The 15,466-nt window shown below is 57.7% G+C and overlaps 1 protein-coding gene across 1 annotated transcript in view; it reads left to right on the top strand.

Annotated features, from left to right (window-relative positions):
- Positions 1-777: 777 nt before the first annotated feature.
- LOC122375390 (SCO-spondin-like) overlaps positions 778-15,466 on the top strand; it is a gene marked incomplete at its 3' end in the record, with an annotated part of 39,874 nt that continues 25,185 nt past the window's right edge. The window contains exon 1 of the mRNA XM_043354742.1: positions 778-964. Coding sequence (XP_043210677.1) covers positions 902-964 — 63 coding nt within the window. The remainder of the gene's footprint in view (positions 965-15,466) is intronic.

Raw genomic sequence — 15,466 nt, 5'->3', positions numbered from 1 at the left:
TTTTTATCCGCGATTTAGGACACTGCGTCGGGGGAGAGCATTTGCCCTAAATTTGATACACACTTCCCTACACCATGTCATTGTACTGGTTCATCAAATATGCAATTGGCTAATTAGATCCATAGGTGCACATGCACAAGCATAGCGCATTACACCGCTAAGGGCACTTGTCTTAGTGAGAAGTGTCCAACTCAGAATAACTCTTGATAAGGTTAACGTTAGGCAACATTGAAGGTTTTCTGGTAATGCACCACTTAAATTCGTAAGTTGTCGTAAATCAATAAGAATTGCACAAAAGATCAAACTTATTGTTGATATGAGGCAGAGTGCTAAGCCGTCGGTGAGGTCGCCAGCGATCTGGCCAGCAGCTTCGACCCGGGGGCGGCTCGGTGGGGAGCGTCGGCGGCGGGGCGGGGAGGACGGGCGGCGGGGCCTCTCGCCTCCGTCTCGCCCGCCGCTGGCCCGGGCCAGACCCGGAATTTCGGCGGTCCGCATCGATCGGCCAGCTAATGTCGGCGCCGCTCGGCCGGCCCGGCGGCGGGTGCCGGCCGCCCGGCAACGGCGCGCCCGCGGCGTCACCGGCGTCATCAGCGGCCGGGACACGGCGCCGGCGGCGGCCCGCGACCCGTGACCGCCCCGTGACACGGCTGCCGTGACAGGTCACGTCTGCAGCTGTTCCGGCGGGCCCGTGCGCGCCGCAGAGTCGGCCCGGCAGATGGCGCTGAGCGCGGCGGCGCGGCCGGAGGAGGAAGGCGGGGGCGGCGGCGGTCCGCAGCAGTCCGCGGCCGACAGTGAGCGGGCGGGCAGCGCGCCGCGCCGCTGCCGACTACTGTTCAGACTGCACTGTTCTGCTGCTCTTCAGAGACGCTCCGCCTGACGAGAGCTCCTCTCCGGTGCGGCCATGGTGCGGCCGCTTCTGCTGCTGCTGGCCGCCGGCCTGGCGCTCGCTGCTCGGACGCCCCAGGTCAGTCCCATGTCACCACATCACAGCAACACTCCCGACAGCTTTCTGAGCCTGCGCTTACCAAAATTGGGACCTCATCAGGTACCGAAGGGCACCTCTCCACTTTGACAGCGGTCAGTCACCCCTCGATAGTCTTACACAATCGCACTCGACCCTTCAAATCCTGCTGCCCTTTCCGGTTATCTCAATGTCATTCTCTTCAGGACGTCGGTATCTTTTGCTGATTTTTACATCACTGTGTCGCCGTTTCATTGTGTTGCAAACCCTATGTGTCATGATCGTCGACCCCTAGCTCTGCCGGGCACGCTGTTGGACCGGAGGGGGGAATGGGGATCGCACCCCCTGGCACCCCCGGTCACCCCAGGGTCACCCCGGGGCGGCGGCGGCGGTGTCCGATTCCAGTGCCGGTCGACGCCGACGGAGCGGCGAGCCGGCGGACCGAACTGGGGTGTTACCGTCCCCGGCCGGCTGAAGTCGCCGGTCGGCCGACCTGGCCGGCGTTATAGAGCTCACACCACACACAGAGCGAGACCAGCAGCTGAAGGGAAAGACGGGGACTAGAAGCTTGGGGACTGAGCGACCTGCAGCTGAGGGACGAATATGATAAGCAGCTTGAGGACAGAGTCAGACCAGCAGCTCGGGAGACCGGTGGTCAGTGATATGTGGGTAGATGACGGCGTTTTAGGCTGAGGGCTGTTCACGGGCCCTGTGTGCGGTCGGACCGCACACAGCCTCCAAGCTCCGCCCACTGCGTCCCTACGTCAGCCTTGCGTCACCGCACACAGCGACCGCTGTGGCCGGTCGGGACTGGCCACAGCGGACCGTCCACCGCACGCAGCCGTGACGTCAGAGCCGCCTACCCATCCCCTACCCCCACGCCTGCTGGACGCACCGCACACACCGCACGCAGCAGTGTGCGGTGCCCGTGAACACCCCGGTCTGTCTCGGACGTTGTAGAGTTGAGAAGCACGCTTAATCTTACACGGGTTGAGTACTTGCTGGGCTATCCATTGAAGTCGAGCTAAGATATAGGTTAGGTATATGCTTTCAGTCACGTCTCATGTGCCACTATACGACGACTTGCAACTTTAGGTACTTCTCTCCATATTTCTTATCGCGTTTCATGGATAAGTAATTTTGTGGGTTGTTTCTACCCTTTCCTTCCATGTTATAATGAACTAATTATCTACCATGCATGTTTATTCGTTACTGTTGAAACGGGCTTATTTGAACGTCATTTTCCCGTACTTTGCAAAATTCGCAACTAACATCTAAAATTATCTAAATTTGTGTTTTGTAGATTAAGAAACTGGCCAGTTGTTATCTCTGTGAAGATTAGATAACGGACCCGGAGGACAGATCAGAGACTGCTGACCAGGACCGGTGTAGGTATCGGCTGTGCCGAGGGACAACTGCTGTCACCCCCACATGTGCTCTGGAAGGCCGGTCATGGCCACTTGTAAAACTATCCGGCCGGCGCAGGACGCAGCACGTCGGCGGATGTATGCCGCCCTGTTCCGCGCTCCAGAAGGACCGCTCCGGTAGGGGCGGCCTCATTTCAGCTTCTGGAAAGATAAGCGACGGCTGACAGGTCGTCATAACACAGTTAAGCATGCTAACACTAATAAACGTCGCCGCTGGGGCGCAGCAGACGGTGACTGCAGGTGGCCGCGCGGGCGATCGGCGACGATAACGCCGGACATCTGGTCTCATGGGGTCAGAAATCACTGCGGAACATTCTTAAACCCAAACACCGCATTGTGAAATCATCGTAACTGTGTGATCTTCATGAATACCCGATTACTTTGAAATTGTCTCTTTATATTTGTGAATAAAAATGCATGTGTGACAACTTGATTGAAATGTGCAATTACGACGCTCTTGTCGCGTCATGTCCCATAAGGTCATAAGCTAGCAGAATCGCTCGCTGGCCATCCCTGGGCAGCTGCAGAGGCTGCAGGTCATCCAGCTGGTGCGCTGGACACCCGGCTGACCGGGTCAAATGGGCCATCACTTCTTGTCAGCACATCATCAGCCGTCGCTCGCTGCCTCGTGTGTTCAGCATGCCTCTCTCGCCTCCCCATTTGTTCTCGTTCAAAGACCGATACATGATGACAGCTCACTTGGAAACTGTTGCCGTTTGTAACACCATATTTGGCTGTGCGCTGGTTAAGTGCCTTTCGTTAGCGGCCATTTGGGGTATGGGCTGGTTTACACCGAGCGGCGGAGTAAATCTCCGCTCACCATTGACTCCAGTGCCGTCGGGAGGTGTAAATGCCACTGGACTGCTGCGACCGACGGACGAGTGGCGATAAAGCCGCGCCCGTCGGCGGGGGCGGCGCTCTCACTGCTCTGCCCCGGGCCGGCGCTCCCATCGCTCTCCCCGCGGGGCGATGATCCGACCGACTGTTCTGCGCGGGGTGGGCCGAGTCACTTCTATACTGCAGTCTGCCCCCGGGTGGGCCGGTGGCACCTATGCGACATGCGTGCGCCTCGGGTCTGAGATAGATCCCAGAGTCCAGTCCCACTAGACGTGACCTGAAGCTTCACACGGTTTAGCACGCGAAACGTTTCATAAATATATCGTGAAAAAATGTGTCTCACTGCAATCCGAAATGCCTACGATGTAGACCCTCTGCCAGCTGATGATATTCATGCCGGGTTAGAGGCCAGAGCTTGCCATGTCTCATGCAGTGGTGCTGCAGCGACTCGAGAGCTTCGTATCAGCCCGTTGTCTTGTTGTCTGTTGTGGATGTTGCTGGGGAATATTGCATCCCTAACCACTCAACCCCGCTGGTTATCAGCTTCTTGACATACCGACTTCTGACTGTTAGTTGCCATCGCACTCGGTCCGCCCGCGCCAACGGCCTTGTTTGGCTATCTGACATCAGTGCCCAGCACGATACGTGGGGCTCGGACCGATGCTGAGCAGTGCTCCGTCTGTGTATTTGTGAGAGATTCCCGCTAACCATGGGATGCCTTGTCCTGGCGGGAGATATCGGTTACTCATGAAGCGATGCGGTATAGAATGCTCTTAGCAAGACGCCTGGCTACATGTCCATGTTGACGACCTTCAGAACTCTCCCGCGTCATTCCGTGGCAGTTCGTTCCGCCGTTTGCCGGGTCACAGCGCGCCGCGCCGCCACGCGCCGACCGCGCAGACCTCAGAGCAGTCCAGGCGCACGATGAATGGGCTCGTCATTAACGATGTAGACTCGGCGGCGGCTCAAATGACGCCGGTCCAGTTTACACCAGTGACTGGACTAAAAGCAGGCCGCGCCGTGCACGGTGCAGCGGCTGTGCACAGCGCCGCCGGCCGTCTGGGGAGCCGCCGTCTGGGCCGGGAGGGCCCGGCGCCAGGTGCCGCCGCCGTGCGCCGCTCCGCGCCGGCCGCCGCCCGCTATGCACACACAGGAAGCGACGGCGGCCCACCCGCCGCTGTGGTGAGAGAGGTTAGCGCCGGCAGGGGAGGGTTGCTGTGCGGCGGCGGGCTCATAGCCGAGATGACGCCGTCGCGTTGGTCAAATGGTAAAAACAAGCCGTCTCGAGATGTGTCGCAACTCTGTCTCTGGAATGATTTGCTGAGGCGTTTGCGGGACTGCAATTGAGTGTCAATCTCTCAGCTCTCGTTTGATGTGGGCGTCGCAATGTAATATTTCTCTAAGCTCTGGTCGGCAGATGCAATACCTAAGGACTCCACCAAGAATAAGTCTGGAATGCCAGCCAATACTTACAACATTGCCATCAAATTTTCTCGGGAGGTCCGGCTTCTGTGACATTTAATCCGATGCCAGAGGAAATGAGATCGGATACCACACTGCAGCGTAGGTATTGACATAAATGATGTCGATGAAAGTGCTGCTGCTCGATTTATCTGCAGGTGATTTAGGCGCTGATGGACCTACTTTACAAGTCTACCACTATAACTTGCAGCATTTATATGTATATACACGGCATCCACACAATTTGTGGCTTTCCGGCGGAGGTTACAATGAAATGAATCAACCTATGATAGTTAGGCATATACCTACTGATCTCAGTGGCGGTCGCAGGGGGGGGGGGGGCATCAGGGCCATGCCCCCCCCCCCCAAAGGCAAATCAGGGGGCCATCATATCATTTGGCCCCCCCCAAACAACCGATGGGCCCCCATGGCCGTATGGGGCCCTGGCCCGTATTCGATTGTCACAAGGCTCGAGAAACCCACGCCAGCTATTAACAGCTCCCATACCAGTCTTTGAGGGTCCTACACTGACCTCTGAGGGCCCTTCAGTGGCGGTCAAGCGTCCACATTGACCGCTGAGGACCCGTATTGACCTCTGAGGGCCCTCCCCTGGCCTTTGAGGGCCCCTAAACCGGCCTCAGGGGCCCAACCGGCGTCTGAGAGCCTCACACCGGCCTCTGGTGGCCTCATTTCTGTCTCTCGAGTCCCAAGACTAGCCTTTAAGTGTCTCTGAGGGCCCCCCGCACTGGATTCTGAAGACCCGATGTCGAGCCAGCATCGGCCTCTGGGGGCCCATCTTGGCCTTTGAGGGCCCTCCGCTGGCCTCTGGGGTCCAACGCCGGCCCATGCCGGTCTTTTAGGGCCCCACACTGACCTCTGAGGGCCCATGCTGGCCTGTAAGGATACACATTAGCCTCTATGGGCCCCACACTGGATTCTGAATACCCGATGCCGGCCTCTAAGGGTCCGCATCGGCCTCTGAAGGCCCATCTTGGCCTTTGAGGGCCCTCTGCTGGCCTCTGGGGTCCAACGCCGGCCAATGCCAGTCTTTTAGGGTCCCATTCTGATCTTTGAGGGCCCCATGCTGGCCTTTGGGATACACATTAGCCTCTATGGGCCCCACACTGGATTCTGAAGACCCGATGCCGGCCTCTAAGGGTCAGCATCGGCTTCTGCGGGCCCATCTTGGCCTTTGAGGGCCTTCTGTTGGCCTCTGGGGTCCAACGCCGGCCCATGCCGGTTTTTTAGGGCCCCACACTGACCTCTGAGGGCCCGTGCTGGCCTGTAAGGACCCACCTTAGCCTCTGAGGGCCCCGCACGGGCTTCTGAAGACCTGATGCCGGCCTCTAAGGGCCCGCATCGGCTTAGTCTGAGGGCCCATCTTGGCCTTTGAGGGCCCTCTTCTGGCCTCTGGGGTCCAACGCCGGCCCATGTCGGTCTTTTAGGGCCCCACCCTAACCTCTGAGGGCTCCATGCTGGCCTGTAAGGACCCATATTAGCCTCTGAGTGCCCAATTCGGTCTCTGATGGTCTCAAACTGCCCTTTGCAGGCCCTGTACTGGTCTCTGAGAGCTCTAAACTGGCCCCTAAGAGCCCAAACCAGCCTCTAAAGGTCCCACGACCCACACCGGCCTCTGATGGTCCCATTTCTGTCTCTGGGACCGAAACTGCCCTTATGTGCCTCTGAGGGCCCCGTACTGGCTTCTGAAGGATCGATGCCGGCTTCTGAGGACCCATACCGGTCTTTAAGTGCCTCATAGCGACACCTGAGGCCCCACACTAGCCTCTGAGGGGCCCGCAAACTGGCCTATGAGGTCTCTACACCGGCCACTGATGGCCCTATTATGTTCTCTGGGGGGCTCAAGCCTTACCTTTGGGCGTCACGCACTTGCTTATGAAGGCCCACATCAGCCTCTGGGGCCCTACCTGGGGCCTTTGAGGCCCTTCGCTGACCCTTGGGTCCAACGCCGGCCTCTGGGGTCTGACACCGTACTCTAAGGGCCCCATTGCAGCCTCTAGGCGATAGGTATCGCCGAAGCGCTATCGATGGGCCCATAAGTGTAGGAACCATGGATGCAGTGGGCGCAGTTGCACCAACAATAAGTCTGCAGTGAGTGCAGACAATGTATTCTGCATCCACAATAATCTGGAACAAAACCCCCTTTCCTCAGCAACACTACTTTCCATGCAGCACGACATTTTTATGATATTTTGCCCACTATCCGTCTTTCGAAGCATTTGCTACTGTAATGGTCTTCAAAATTTGCATTTGTGCTCAAGTGAAAAAAAGATTAAACGGAAGTCGGAACACATGTGTGAATAGATACCGATGAGCCACTGATAAAAGTTTTAGCACGATGATCTTAAAAAATGGCAAAGTTTTTGTTTTTGCAAAGAAAATTGCAAAGTTAGCCGGCTTTATTTTTGCGGTAGTCCATTCACAGTTGCGTGAATTATTGGCATAATCAATGATTCAAAATGCACTTTTCGGTACCTTTTCGACATGGTGCACCCTCAAAGCTCTCAATGAGCCTCCGCTCGGGTGCCGCTGCCTACCCCCCCCCCCCCCTCCCCGCTTCACCGGCCATGGCCTAGGTTTCTGCACCCGTGCACTACGCCCGTGGGCCCCTTTAAGCTAGCACCGGGCCCTCCCAGGTCAGCGCAGGGGCCCCTTTGCCAAGTTGGCCCCCCCCCAAACTCCAAGTCTGCGACCGCCCCTGACTGATCTTGCCTATAAAATGCGGCTTCCTCTTCTTTCCGAACATAAAGTTCAAATTGGCGCTAGCACGGGCTCTTTAATTTGTATCGCGCGTCTTCACTGATGTTAATAAATAACTCGAGTGCTGCCGGTACACTTGCTTTGATTTATCTTTCCGAATGGCAAACGATCATCAGCTCAACTCTGCCCAGCACTAACTGAAAATGACTCGATCTCTCACTTCTACGGCCGAATTAAACAGGGCTCTCACTTGTGCATGCAATGTGGGGTTACAAACGACTCCCAATAATGCAGCTCCACCCGGTACCTGAGCTGAGTTCTAATGTAACTACCTCTGCCTCCTGAAGCGCGGAAGAGCTGCTTGCCTTGAGTAAAGGTCAGTTTGCCGGTGGTTTCGATTGGGTTCGATGGACTCGGTTTTATTCCTTCAGGGCCGCCATATCCGTTTTGAATCGGGACACGGCGTTGAGCTGGCCAGTGGCTCTAAGTAACCGGCAAACATTCCCGGAATTTCGAAGGAACTCAGCGAAGGACAGCTATAGACACATCAGTTAAGAGAGTCACCATTTCCTCTGTTTCTGACGTCCCTGTGAACCATCTAGTAGCTATAAAGGCATTAGACAATGATCAGTTTCGTCAGGTGGTCTGATCTGGTATTCTGAAAACTGCGAGCATTTTCTTCACTGCGAAACACTGCATCCCCGAAGACCAGTAGTGCGAGGCGCCAAAAGTTGCCTTTTGGATGTGTCGTAAGTCAAAGTTATCTGACTTGGTTACACAGCCGCCGGGGCGCGTCATGGGGTGTCCCGGCTGCCGGTCCCAGGCTGCAGACTCAGACCCCGCCGGGTGCGTCTGGTAAGAGGCTAAGAGCGGGGCCGCCGCCCCCTCAGCTCCGGGGCGGAACAGGGAGGAGGCGGCTCACTGCGCGCCGGCGCTGCCATCTCCGGTCTGCCCCGCTCCCCCAGTGCACCCGCGACAAGGGAGCTGCTGTGGGATGGGCTGCGGGCAGCATTCTGTCCAAGAGCTGCCGCGGGACGGGCTGTGACCAGCTCAGCTCTCTGATCAGGAGCTGCACCGAAAAGGGTTGCGGCCAACAATGGTCTCAGGATCTGTCGCAGGACACTCCGCTTCCCTAGTACATACATATACCCATGGTTGGGGGCTGCCGAGAAAAGGGCTGTGACCAGCGATGGTGCAATTTGACAGTGCAATGGCAAGCAATGGTCACATGGGCTGCGGCCAGTACTCTGCCCAGGATCACGCAGCCCTTGCACCGGAGCTGCCGTTACTGTCTGCCACAGCCATCTCGCGGCACCCCACGGCTCAGGAGCTGTGGGGTGACCAGTGACCACCATACGGTTATCATGCTCAAACAATAACAAACAGACAGACGGCCACCGCCGTCATGAGCCATGTCCAATGACGCACGGTGGTTTCCGCCCGGCTCTGCAGGGTCAACATTAGACGGGCACATATCTAGGGCATGTTAAACGGGGCACTGGAAATTAAGGAGGGGTAATATGAAACTACAACCACTTGAACACTTGAGCACTTGAAACAGCAGAGATCAAAAGGGTGAGTTGTAACCGAAATGATAACCGTCTTTCCAACTGTTGTTCAAAATAAATTTTTACCTGAGCCAAAGTGGCACCGCAAACTGCGAAACGCTATTTCAATAGAATCATGAATCATGCTGTAGATGCTTCCTGATCTCACCTAAGCAATGCATATGTAGTGAGGTTTGCTCGAGTGTGGAGTGACCGTCATCTATTGGCCTCGCTCCGTTGCCCCATTTCGCGGGAGGGAGAGGGGGGGGGGGTGCAGCGGAGTGTCGCGTGTTGGCCTCTGTAGGTCAGCAGGGAAGCCCTGGGACGCCGAAGCCCCTGACCACTCGCCCTCCCCGTAGCCTTTGGCTCTTCGTAAGCTCAGAGACGCGTGCCCACGATCATTTCCGCTACCCCTCCTCCTTCATATCTTCCCCCTTTCCGGAATGGTGATGGGTCATGGATGGCTAATTCAACATGAGCTTTTGTTTACATATCTACTCTAGTGGTTGGATAAACATCATGGCTAATTTGCTCGGCAGAGCAACTTATTCGATACCCGTGGCGGTAATGCAAACATGACTTTTGTTACATTGGTAAATAAGCTTTGCAACAAGATCGTTATTAAATCGGAACGTTTATTTCTTAGGTGCAGCAATTTATGACTCAAGAAACATGCACCTAATGCATGACAGACAATCTATTTTTTCAGCACTGCTTTCCACCTTTCATTCAAAAGTCGCAGGATCAGTTGAGAAGATCATTAAAGAGGTTGGATTGTTTGGGATGGAGCTTGGACAATAGACTGTGTGGACCAGTAACGGTGCGCCTTGCAGCGGCGGCAGAGACCGCCCGGTCGCGGTAGGAGGACAGAGGCGTCCGTTGGGGACCGCCCGCCGTGCCGGTCCAGCGTCACCATTTATTGCCTGGTGGAGGTGACCGCCAGCCAATGGGTTTGCCAGGAATACTGCAGATGAGTTGATAGGTACTGAGGACGGCAATGACGGATGGTCATCCAATCTCCAACCGAGGGCTGTCAGGCTATCCCCGTCCCGGCCTGTCGGTCCCACGTGTCTTCCTCTGCACGGGTCACATCGTCCGTCCACTGCATGTGTAGCGGCGCTCGGCCGGCTGGCCGGACTGAACTGTGGGGCCGACGCCCCGCGCCGCGGCCTCTGTGCCAACGGCCGGCCGGCGGGCGTGACCCGGCGTAAGTTACGCCGCTTGGTGATACGCGCGAAGTCAGAGAGCCGACAGCCCTCACTTCCGGCCCCTCCGCGGAACGTGCGCCCGTCAAACACCCACGCGTACTCGGCCAATGCGGTCTTCTGGGGGTGATGGGAAGGACCGGCGCAAGGCTTTCCATTACAGAGTAGTAGTGCAGTCGCATCGAAAACGAGAGCGGAAGCTAAGTGGCCCGCTTGTGTTCAGTGTTAGTGATTTGTGATGGTAGCTTTTAGTGTGTGGGCGTGCAATGACAGTGTCCAGAGTGTGAGTGGGAAGCCCACTTTGCTGGGAATGCGGTGTGTGGGTGCAGACTGCAGCGCTCATGTCTGGTTTGGTCTGATGGGGGCACAGTGCAGGCCGTGTCGGCTACTGGCGGTCCGCTGCCCCGAGCGGCCGGCCAAGGTCGCGCGCCGGTCAGCAGTCCGTCTGCCGAGCTGGGCAGAGGGCAGCAACAGCTCTCACTCTCACGGCGGCGGCTGCCCGACGTCGCCGTAGCTCAGCCGCCGCGCTAACGGCAGCCTTGAGCTCGCGCCGCGGCCTCTGACGTCGCGGGCGGGTCCCTCCGTAAACGGCAGCGGCAGCGCGCCGGCCCTTAGCGGGGCCCGCCGGCGACAGGGAGCAGGGCGTCCCTAGACCGCACCCGCCCTGTCACGCACTCTGCAGTAGCCTCTTTAGCGGAGATGTAGGGGGACAGTCAGCTGTCCGGACTGAGTCGGTGCCTTTCAGACGGCCGAATCCGATGATATGATTAATCTGGCAATCTGCTGATAATTGCCCCTGCAGTCGCCAGTCGCAGCTGCTTGCAGTTTGTGCGGGCAGTAGCTCAGTCCATCGCAATTGCACAATGCTCATATGGACAACGTAAGAGGCAGTGGTGCCGGGTGCAGCGTCTTCTGGAAACGAAATGTAAACCGCTGGAAAATGTCAAGACGAATGGTGGTCTTGACTCTACTTTGTGATCAAAGCAATGCTGTTAGTTTTCCAGCGGCGGCCCCGGGCAGCCAGACGGGGCCAATGCGGGGTGGGCGGCGGGCGCCGGGTAGCCGGGACGCCACCGGCGCCGCCGCTCTGTCGTCGTCCGGCCGCCGCTGACAGATCGGCCGCCGCCGAGCCGCCGTATTTATTTGGCTCTGTCTGTTTGCCGACCGCGTGGGTGTTTGCTGTCCGATTTCGGAGCGCCGCCGGGACCGGGCCATTGCGGGCGGCGCGGCCCGCTGGCTGCGCCGATAGTGACCGGTCGGCGCCGGCCGTCTGCGGCGGTCCCCAGACGGCGCCGCTCGTCTACACTGTCCCAGAGACGGCGCCCACAGCCTGCACTGAGCCGGCGCCCACCGTCTATCCCGTCCCACAGACGGCACCCAATCTTTCCCACAGGCGGCGCCCACCGTCTGTGCCGTCCAGGAGACGGCGCCCACCTTCTGTCCCGTCCCCAGACGGCGCCGCTCGTCTGTCCCGTCCCGGAGGCGGCGCCCACCGTCTGTCCAATCCCTGGGGCGCCCACCGTTTCAGCCCTATCCCCACAGACCGGCGCCCATCGTCTCCACCGTCTCAGAGACTGCGCCACCGTTTGTCCCGCTCCCTGAGCTGAGCCGGTGTCTCTCGCTCGGCGATACTCGGTCTGAAATTTCAGACGTACCCGGCACCTTTCAAGAGGCGCCGTTGCTTGTGATACTTCCGTCAAGCTAGCTTATGTCGCAATTCTCAGCTGTTCCTCAATCAAGAGTCCCCTGTTTTTCCAACTGCAACACCTGTCAGGCTGTTCTGCGACCATCCTAATGACGCTGGCAGGAATTCCGGTCCCGGTGACTGATGTCTGCACGTGTTCACATCGAGTGGCTCACTGTTCTCACATGTGCTCACAGTGCGGCGATTCGAGTGGCGCGGGGCTCAGCGCCGCCACCGCAGGTCAAAGTATAGCACCGCGATAGTGCTGTGCGCCGGTCGGAGCCACGGCGCCTCCGCGGGTCCACCGGTGTGCGCACACCTCAGCGAGTCGTTATCGCGGGCAGATTGCCGCGGATTCTGACAACGATGTGTGTAGATAACGTGTCTATAGGTCAGTCAACCTGCTGGGTTCCGAGTTCCGACAGCCCAGGTGACATGTCATTGATTCATGGATCATTGGTCGTTGGAAAACACTCAGCATATTTAAACAGTGAGCACGTCTGTGGATAGTCGGATGCGATTGAGCAGACTCAAACTGCAGGTGCGACTGGCAATGTTCAGCACATGCTTCACTGTCGACTGCTTTGTTTGCCGTCACCGAAGCGGCTGATGTGCATGCTCAGCTGTTAACTCTTCCTGGTCCAATGACAGTGTCACTGAACAGGGTATATTGTCACCGACCACGGGAGGGTCGGACGGGTATGTCGTCTCAGATTCAGAGGCGTATTCAGAGGCCAGACAGGGAAACTCGTACATATACTGAGTATTGACCGTCTGGCACTCCAAGTCCCGTCTCAATCATCGGATACTGAAGAATGCTCTCCTATGAATCGGGAAGATAATTGCCACTCATCGACGTGAACCTCTCTTCATCTGCAAATACCATGGAGCAATGCTGATACGAGAGGCCTTTACACTATTGAGCACACAATAGATACCGGTAATTCGTAAGCCGTTTACCAAGCCGATTCAAGCACAGACCGCGGTTCGAAGAAGCTTTTATCTGCCACAGCGGAGCGCCCGGCGTATATTTCTGGTACTGATAGCCTTCTGGGTGTCCGGAGACTGCAGGTGTGCGTGTGCTCCGTCACCTTTATCTCAGGTGGCCCATTCACTTCGCCCACAGTATGTGAGCGGGCGGACAGACGACCGCCCAGCGATCCGGCTTTCCGATACACTGATCTGGGCGTTGTCGTGGCGCTGGGGGCTAGTTAGCTCAGTGCGCAGTCATTAGACTGGTGACCTCAGAGACCTCAGAGACCTCAGAGGGGCAAGCAGAAGAAGGGCCCGTGGAGGGACCGTGGAGCGGGGGCAGGAAGCTTCGGTCAGGACTGCATCCAGCAGGCTTGTTACGGATAAACCTGCGCCTCTGTGCACCGCGTAACCGCCGTGTCCCACTTTTCGACTGGTTTGATCGGGTTGTGGGTACCTACCTATTGATTGGCGATCTTTTGACTAGTCTCAGTCATCAGCCCTGTGGCCGAGTGCGGCGGCAACTTATTATGGTGATGTCAATATTCGTTTCATCTGGCCGGCGCCTCCTCTGCTCGCCTCGATTCAGTCAGTCGCACAGCACGCTCTCTCTCTTTCTCTCCCTCTTCTCCCCCAATAACAGCTCACGCATCACCAACAATTTGTCCCCGGCACTGAAATGTTGCCGCGGTTGCGGTACACGTGCCACCCTGCATTGATAGCCAAGGTCAGCCGTCGTGGCGTGTCTGTCCGTCACCTAACGTCGAGAGTTGCCCTGAGAGTGACACCATTGTCGACTACTGATACTGATATTGATACAGGGGCCCGCCCCAACTCGACCGAACAGTCAGCAACAGTAAACAAGTGCATATGCTCGAGTCGCAGTTCAGAAAGGACGGTCAGGGCCACCTGATGTAGAGCGAACTCAAGGGCTGAACTTTGAACAGTGTCTATGCAGCATTGTGCATGAATGTACGTGTGCGCACATTTGTGCAACCGTGACATGTCGCGATTCGTAATATTATGCACGCATTTTCGGTGCGACTCGCTGAAAACAGGGTACACCTGCCTCTGGAACGATGCTTGTGCTCGGAGCTGGCGGCGAACGGCGTCTACAGCGGTCCGACCAGCTCGCGGCGGCTCTGCTCTGACGAGGGCGGGCTGTTGGGACGGCCGCTCTGCGCCGCCGTATGTTTCTGTGAGCGTCTGGCCCAGCTGTGTGCCGCTGCTCCCGTTTCCGGTCGGCGTCGATCCGTCACAGCGGGCTGGAGGGTGCGGCTCTCGCGCCCACCTCAGCTCGGCCGTCAGTCACAGGGGGAGGGACTACCCGCTCCGGCCGTTAGTCACAGGGGAGGGGAGGGAGGGGACTGAACTGCCTGCTCCCACCGTCAGTCACAGACCAGCACCTCCCGCCGTCAGTCAAAGGGGGGAGGGAGGGGACTGCCCGCTCCTGCCGTCAGTTACAGGGGGAGGGAGGGGACTGGGACTGGGACTGCCCGCTCCTGCCGTCAGTCACAGGGGGAGGGGGTGGGAACTGCCCAGCGCCCGCTGGCAGTCACAGGGGCGAGCTGCTGAACTGGAACTGTCCTGAAGTCTGGAGTCTGTCTGCAGTCCTGTCGCCACTGACGGGCTAAAGGCTCCCATTTCGCATGTCGCCAGTTACGGAGCTGGAGCCAGTAGTTCTGTCGCCGCTCCCACGGCTGGAATCGCTCGGTCCTGTCGTCACTCACGGGGCTGGAGTCACCGTGTCGCCGCTCACGGGGCTGGAGTCTCCGTGTCGCCGCTCCTGGCTGGAGTCGCCCGGTCTCGGGCCGATAGTGCGGCAGCCAGCTATCGGGGCCGGGCTGTCGCCGTGCGGGTCTACGCGCCGCGGCCGGGCGGCGCGGCGGGGCCGATAGTCGCAGCGCGCCGGGCGAGGCGGATCCTTCAGTGTCGCAGCGACTCGCTGATTAGATTACCGCACTAGGCCGAGTCGTAACGTCTCGGCCGTATATAGCGTCCATGGGGTCTGGCACCGGCGTGTGCCTACCTGGTCTGAGCCGGCGGCAGAGACAGGCAGCGCTCGGCAGGCCGGCTGGCCGCGGGGGCGAGTTGATGGTTGGTCAAAAAAGTACGAACGGTGGATGGGTTATTAGAAATCTTCGTCGCGGATTCGCCGTTATGGATGGGACTGGGTGGCAACCGTTGACCGGTTATGCTCCTCCGAGCATAGGTCTGTGACGGAGAGGTAACTGGTGAAGGTCGGTATCAGTATCGGTCAGCTCGATACAGGTAAACCTAAGGCCCGCAGTCCACCCACGCCGTAGTCAGGAAGCACATGCCGATGGGCGTTAGACGGCCAATCCAAACGGCTCTCGGTGCCAACCGCCCAGCCAAGTCAGCTGGAGAAACTCGGAAGATTCCGATAAATCGCCTCCTTCCCCACCCGGTACATGCATTGCAATGTGTTTGTAAGTAGTTATGTACAGATAATTTGCAGGGGTTTGGCGCTACTTTCGCCAAGACCCAAAGCCAGTTGATCTGATTGATATCGAGTCAATAGATTGAACGCAGCCTTTCAATTAAGACTATTTGAACGAAGGGAAACGCTGTTTACTTTATCTCCAACTAAAGCGAATTGATGCGTTCAATAACCATTGCTTGTATACTGTTCT

The sequence above is a fragment of the Amphibalanus amphitrite genome, unplaced genomic scaffold, assembly GCF_019059575.1.
Source record: "Amphibalanus amphitrite isolate SeventyFive unplaced genomic scaffold, NRLGWU_Aamphi_draft 001830F_arrow, whole genome shotgun sequence".
NCBI lineage: Eukaryota > Metazoa > Arthropoda > Thecostraca > Balanomorpha > Balanidae > Amphibalanus > Amphibalanus amphitrite.
The sequence above is the reverse complement of the archived record's forward strand: the minus strand, read 5'-3'. Positions and strand labels throughout refer to the sequence as shown.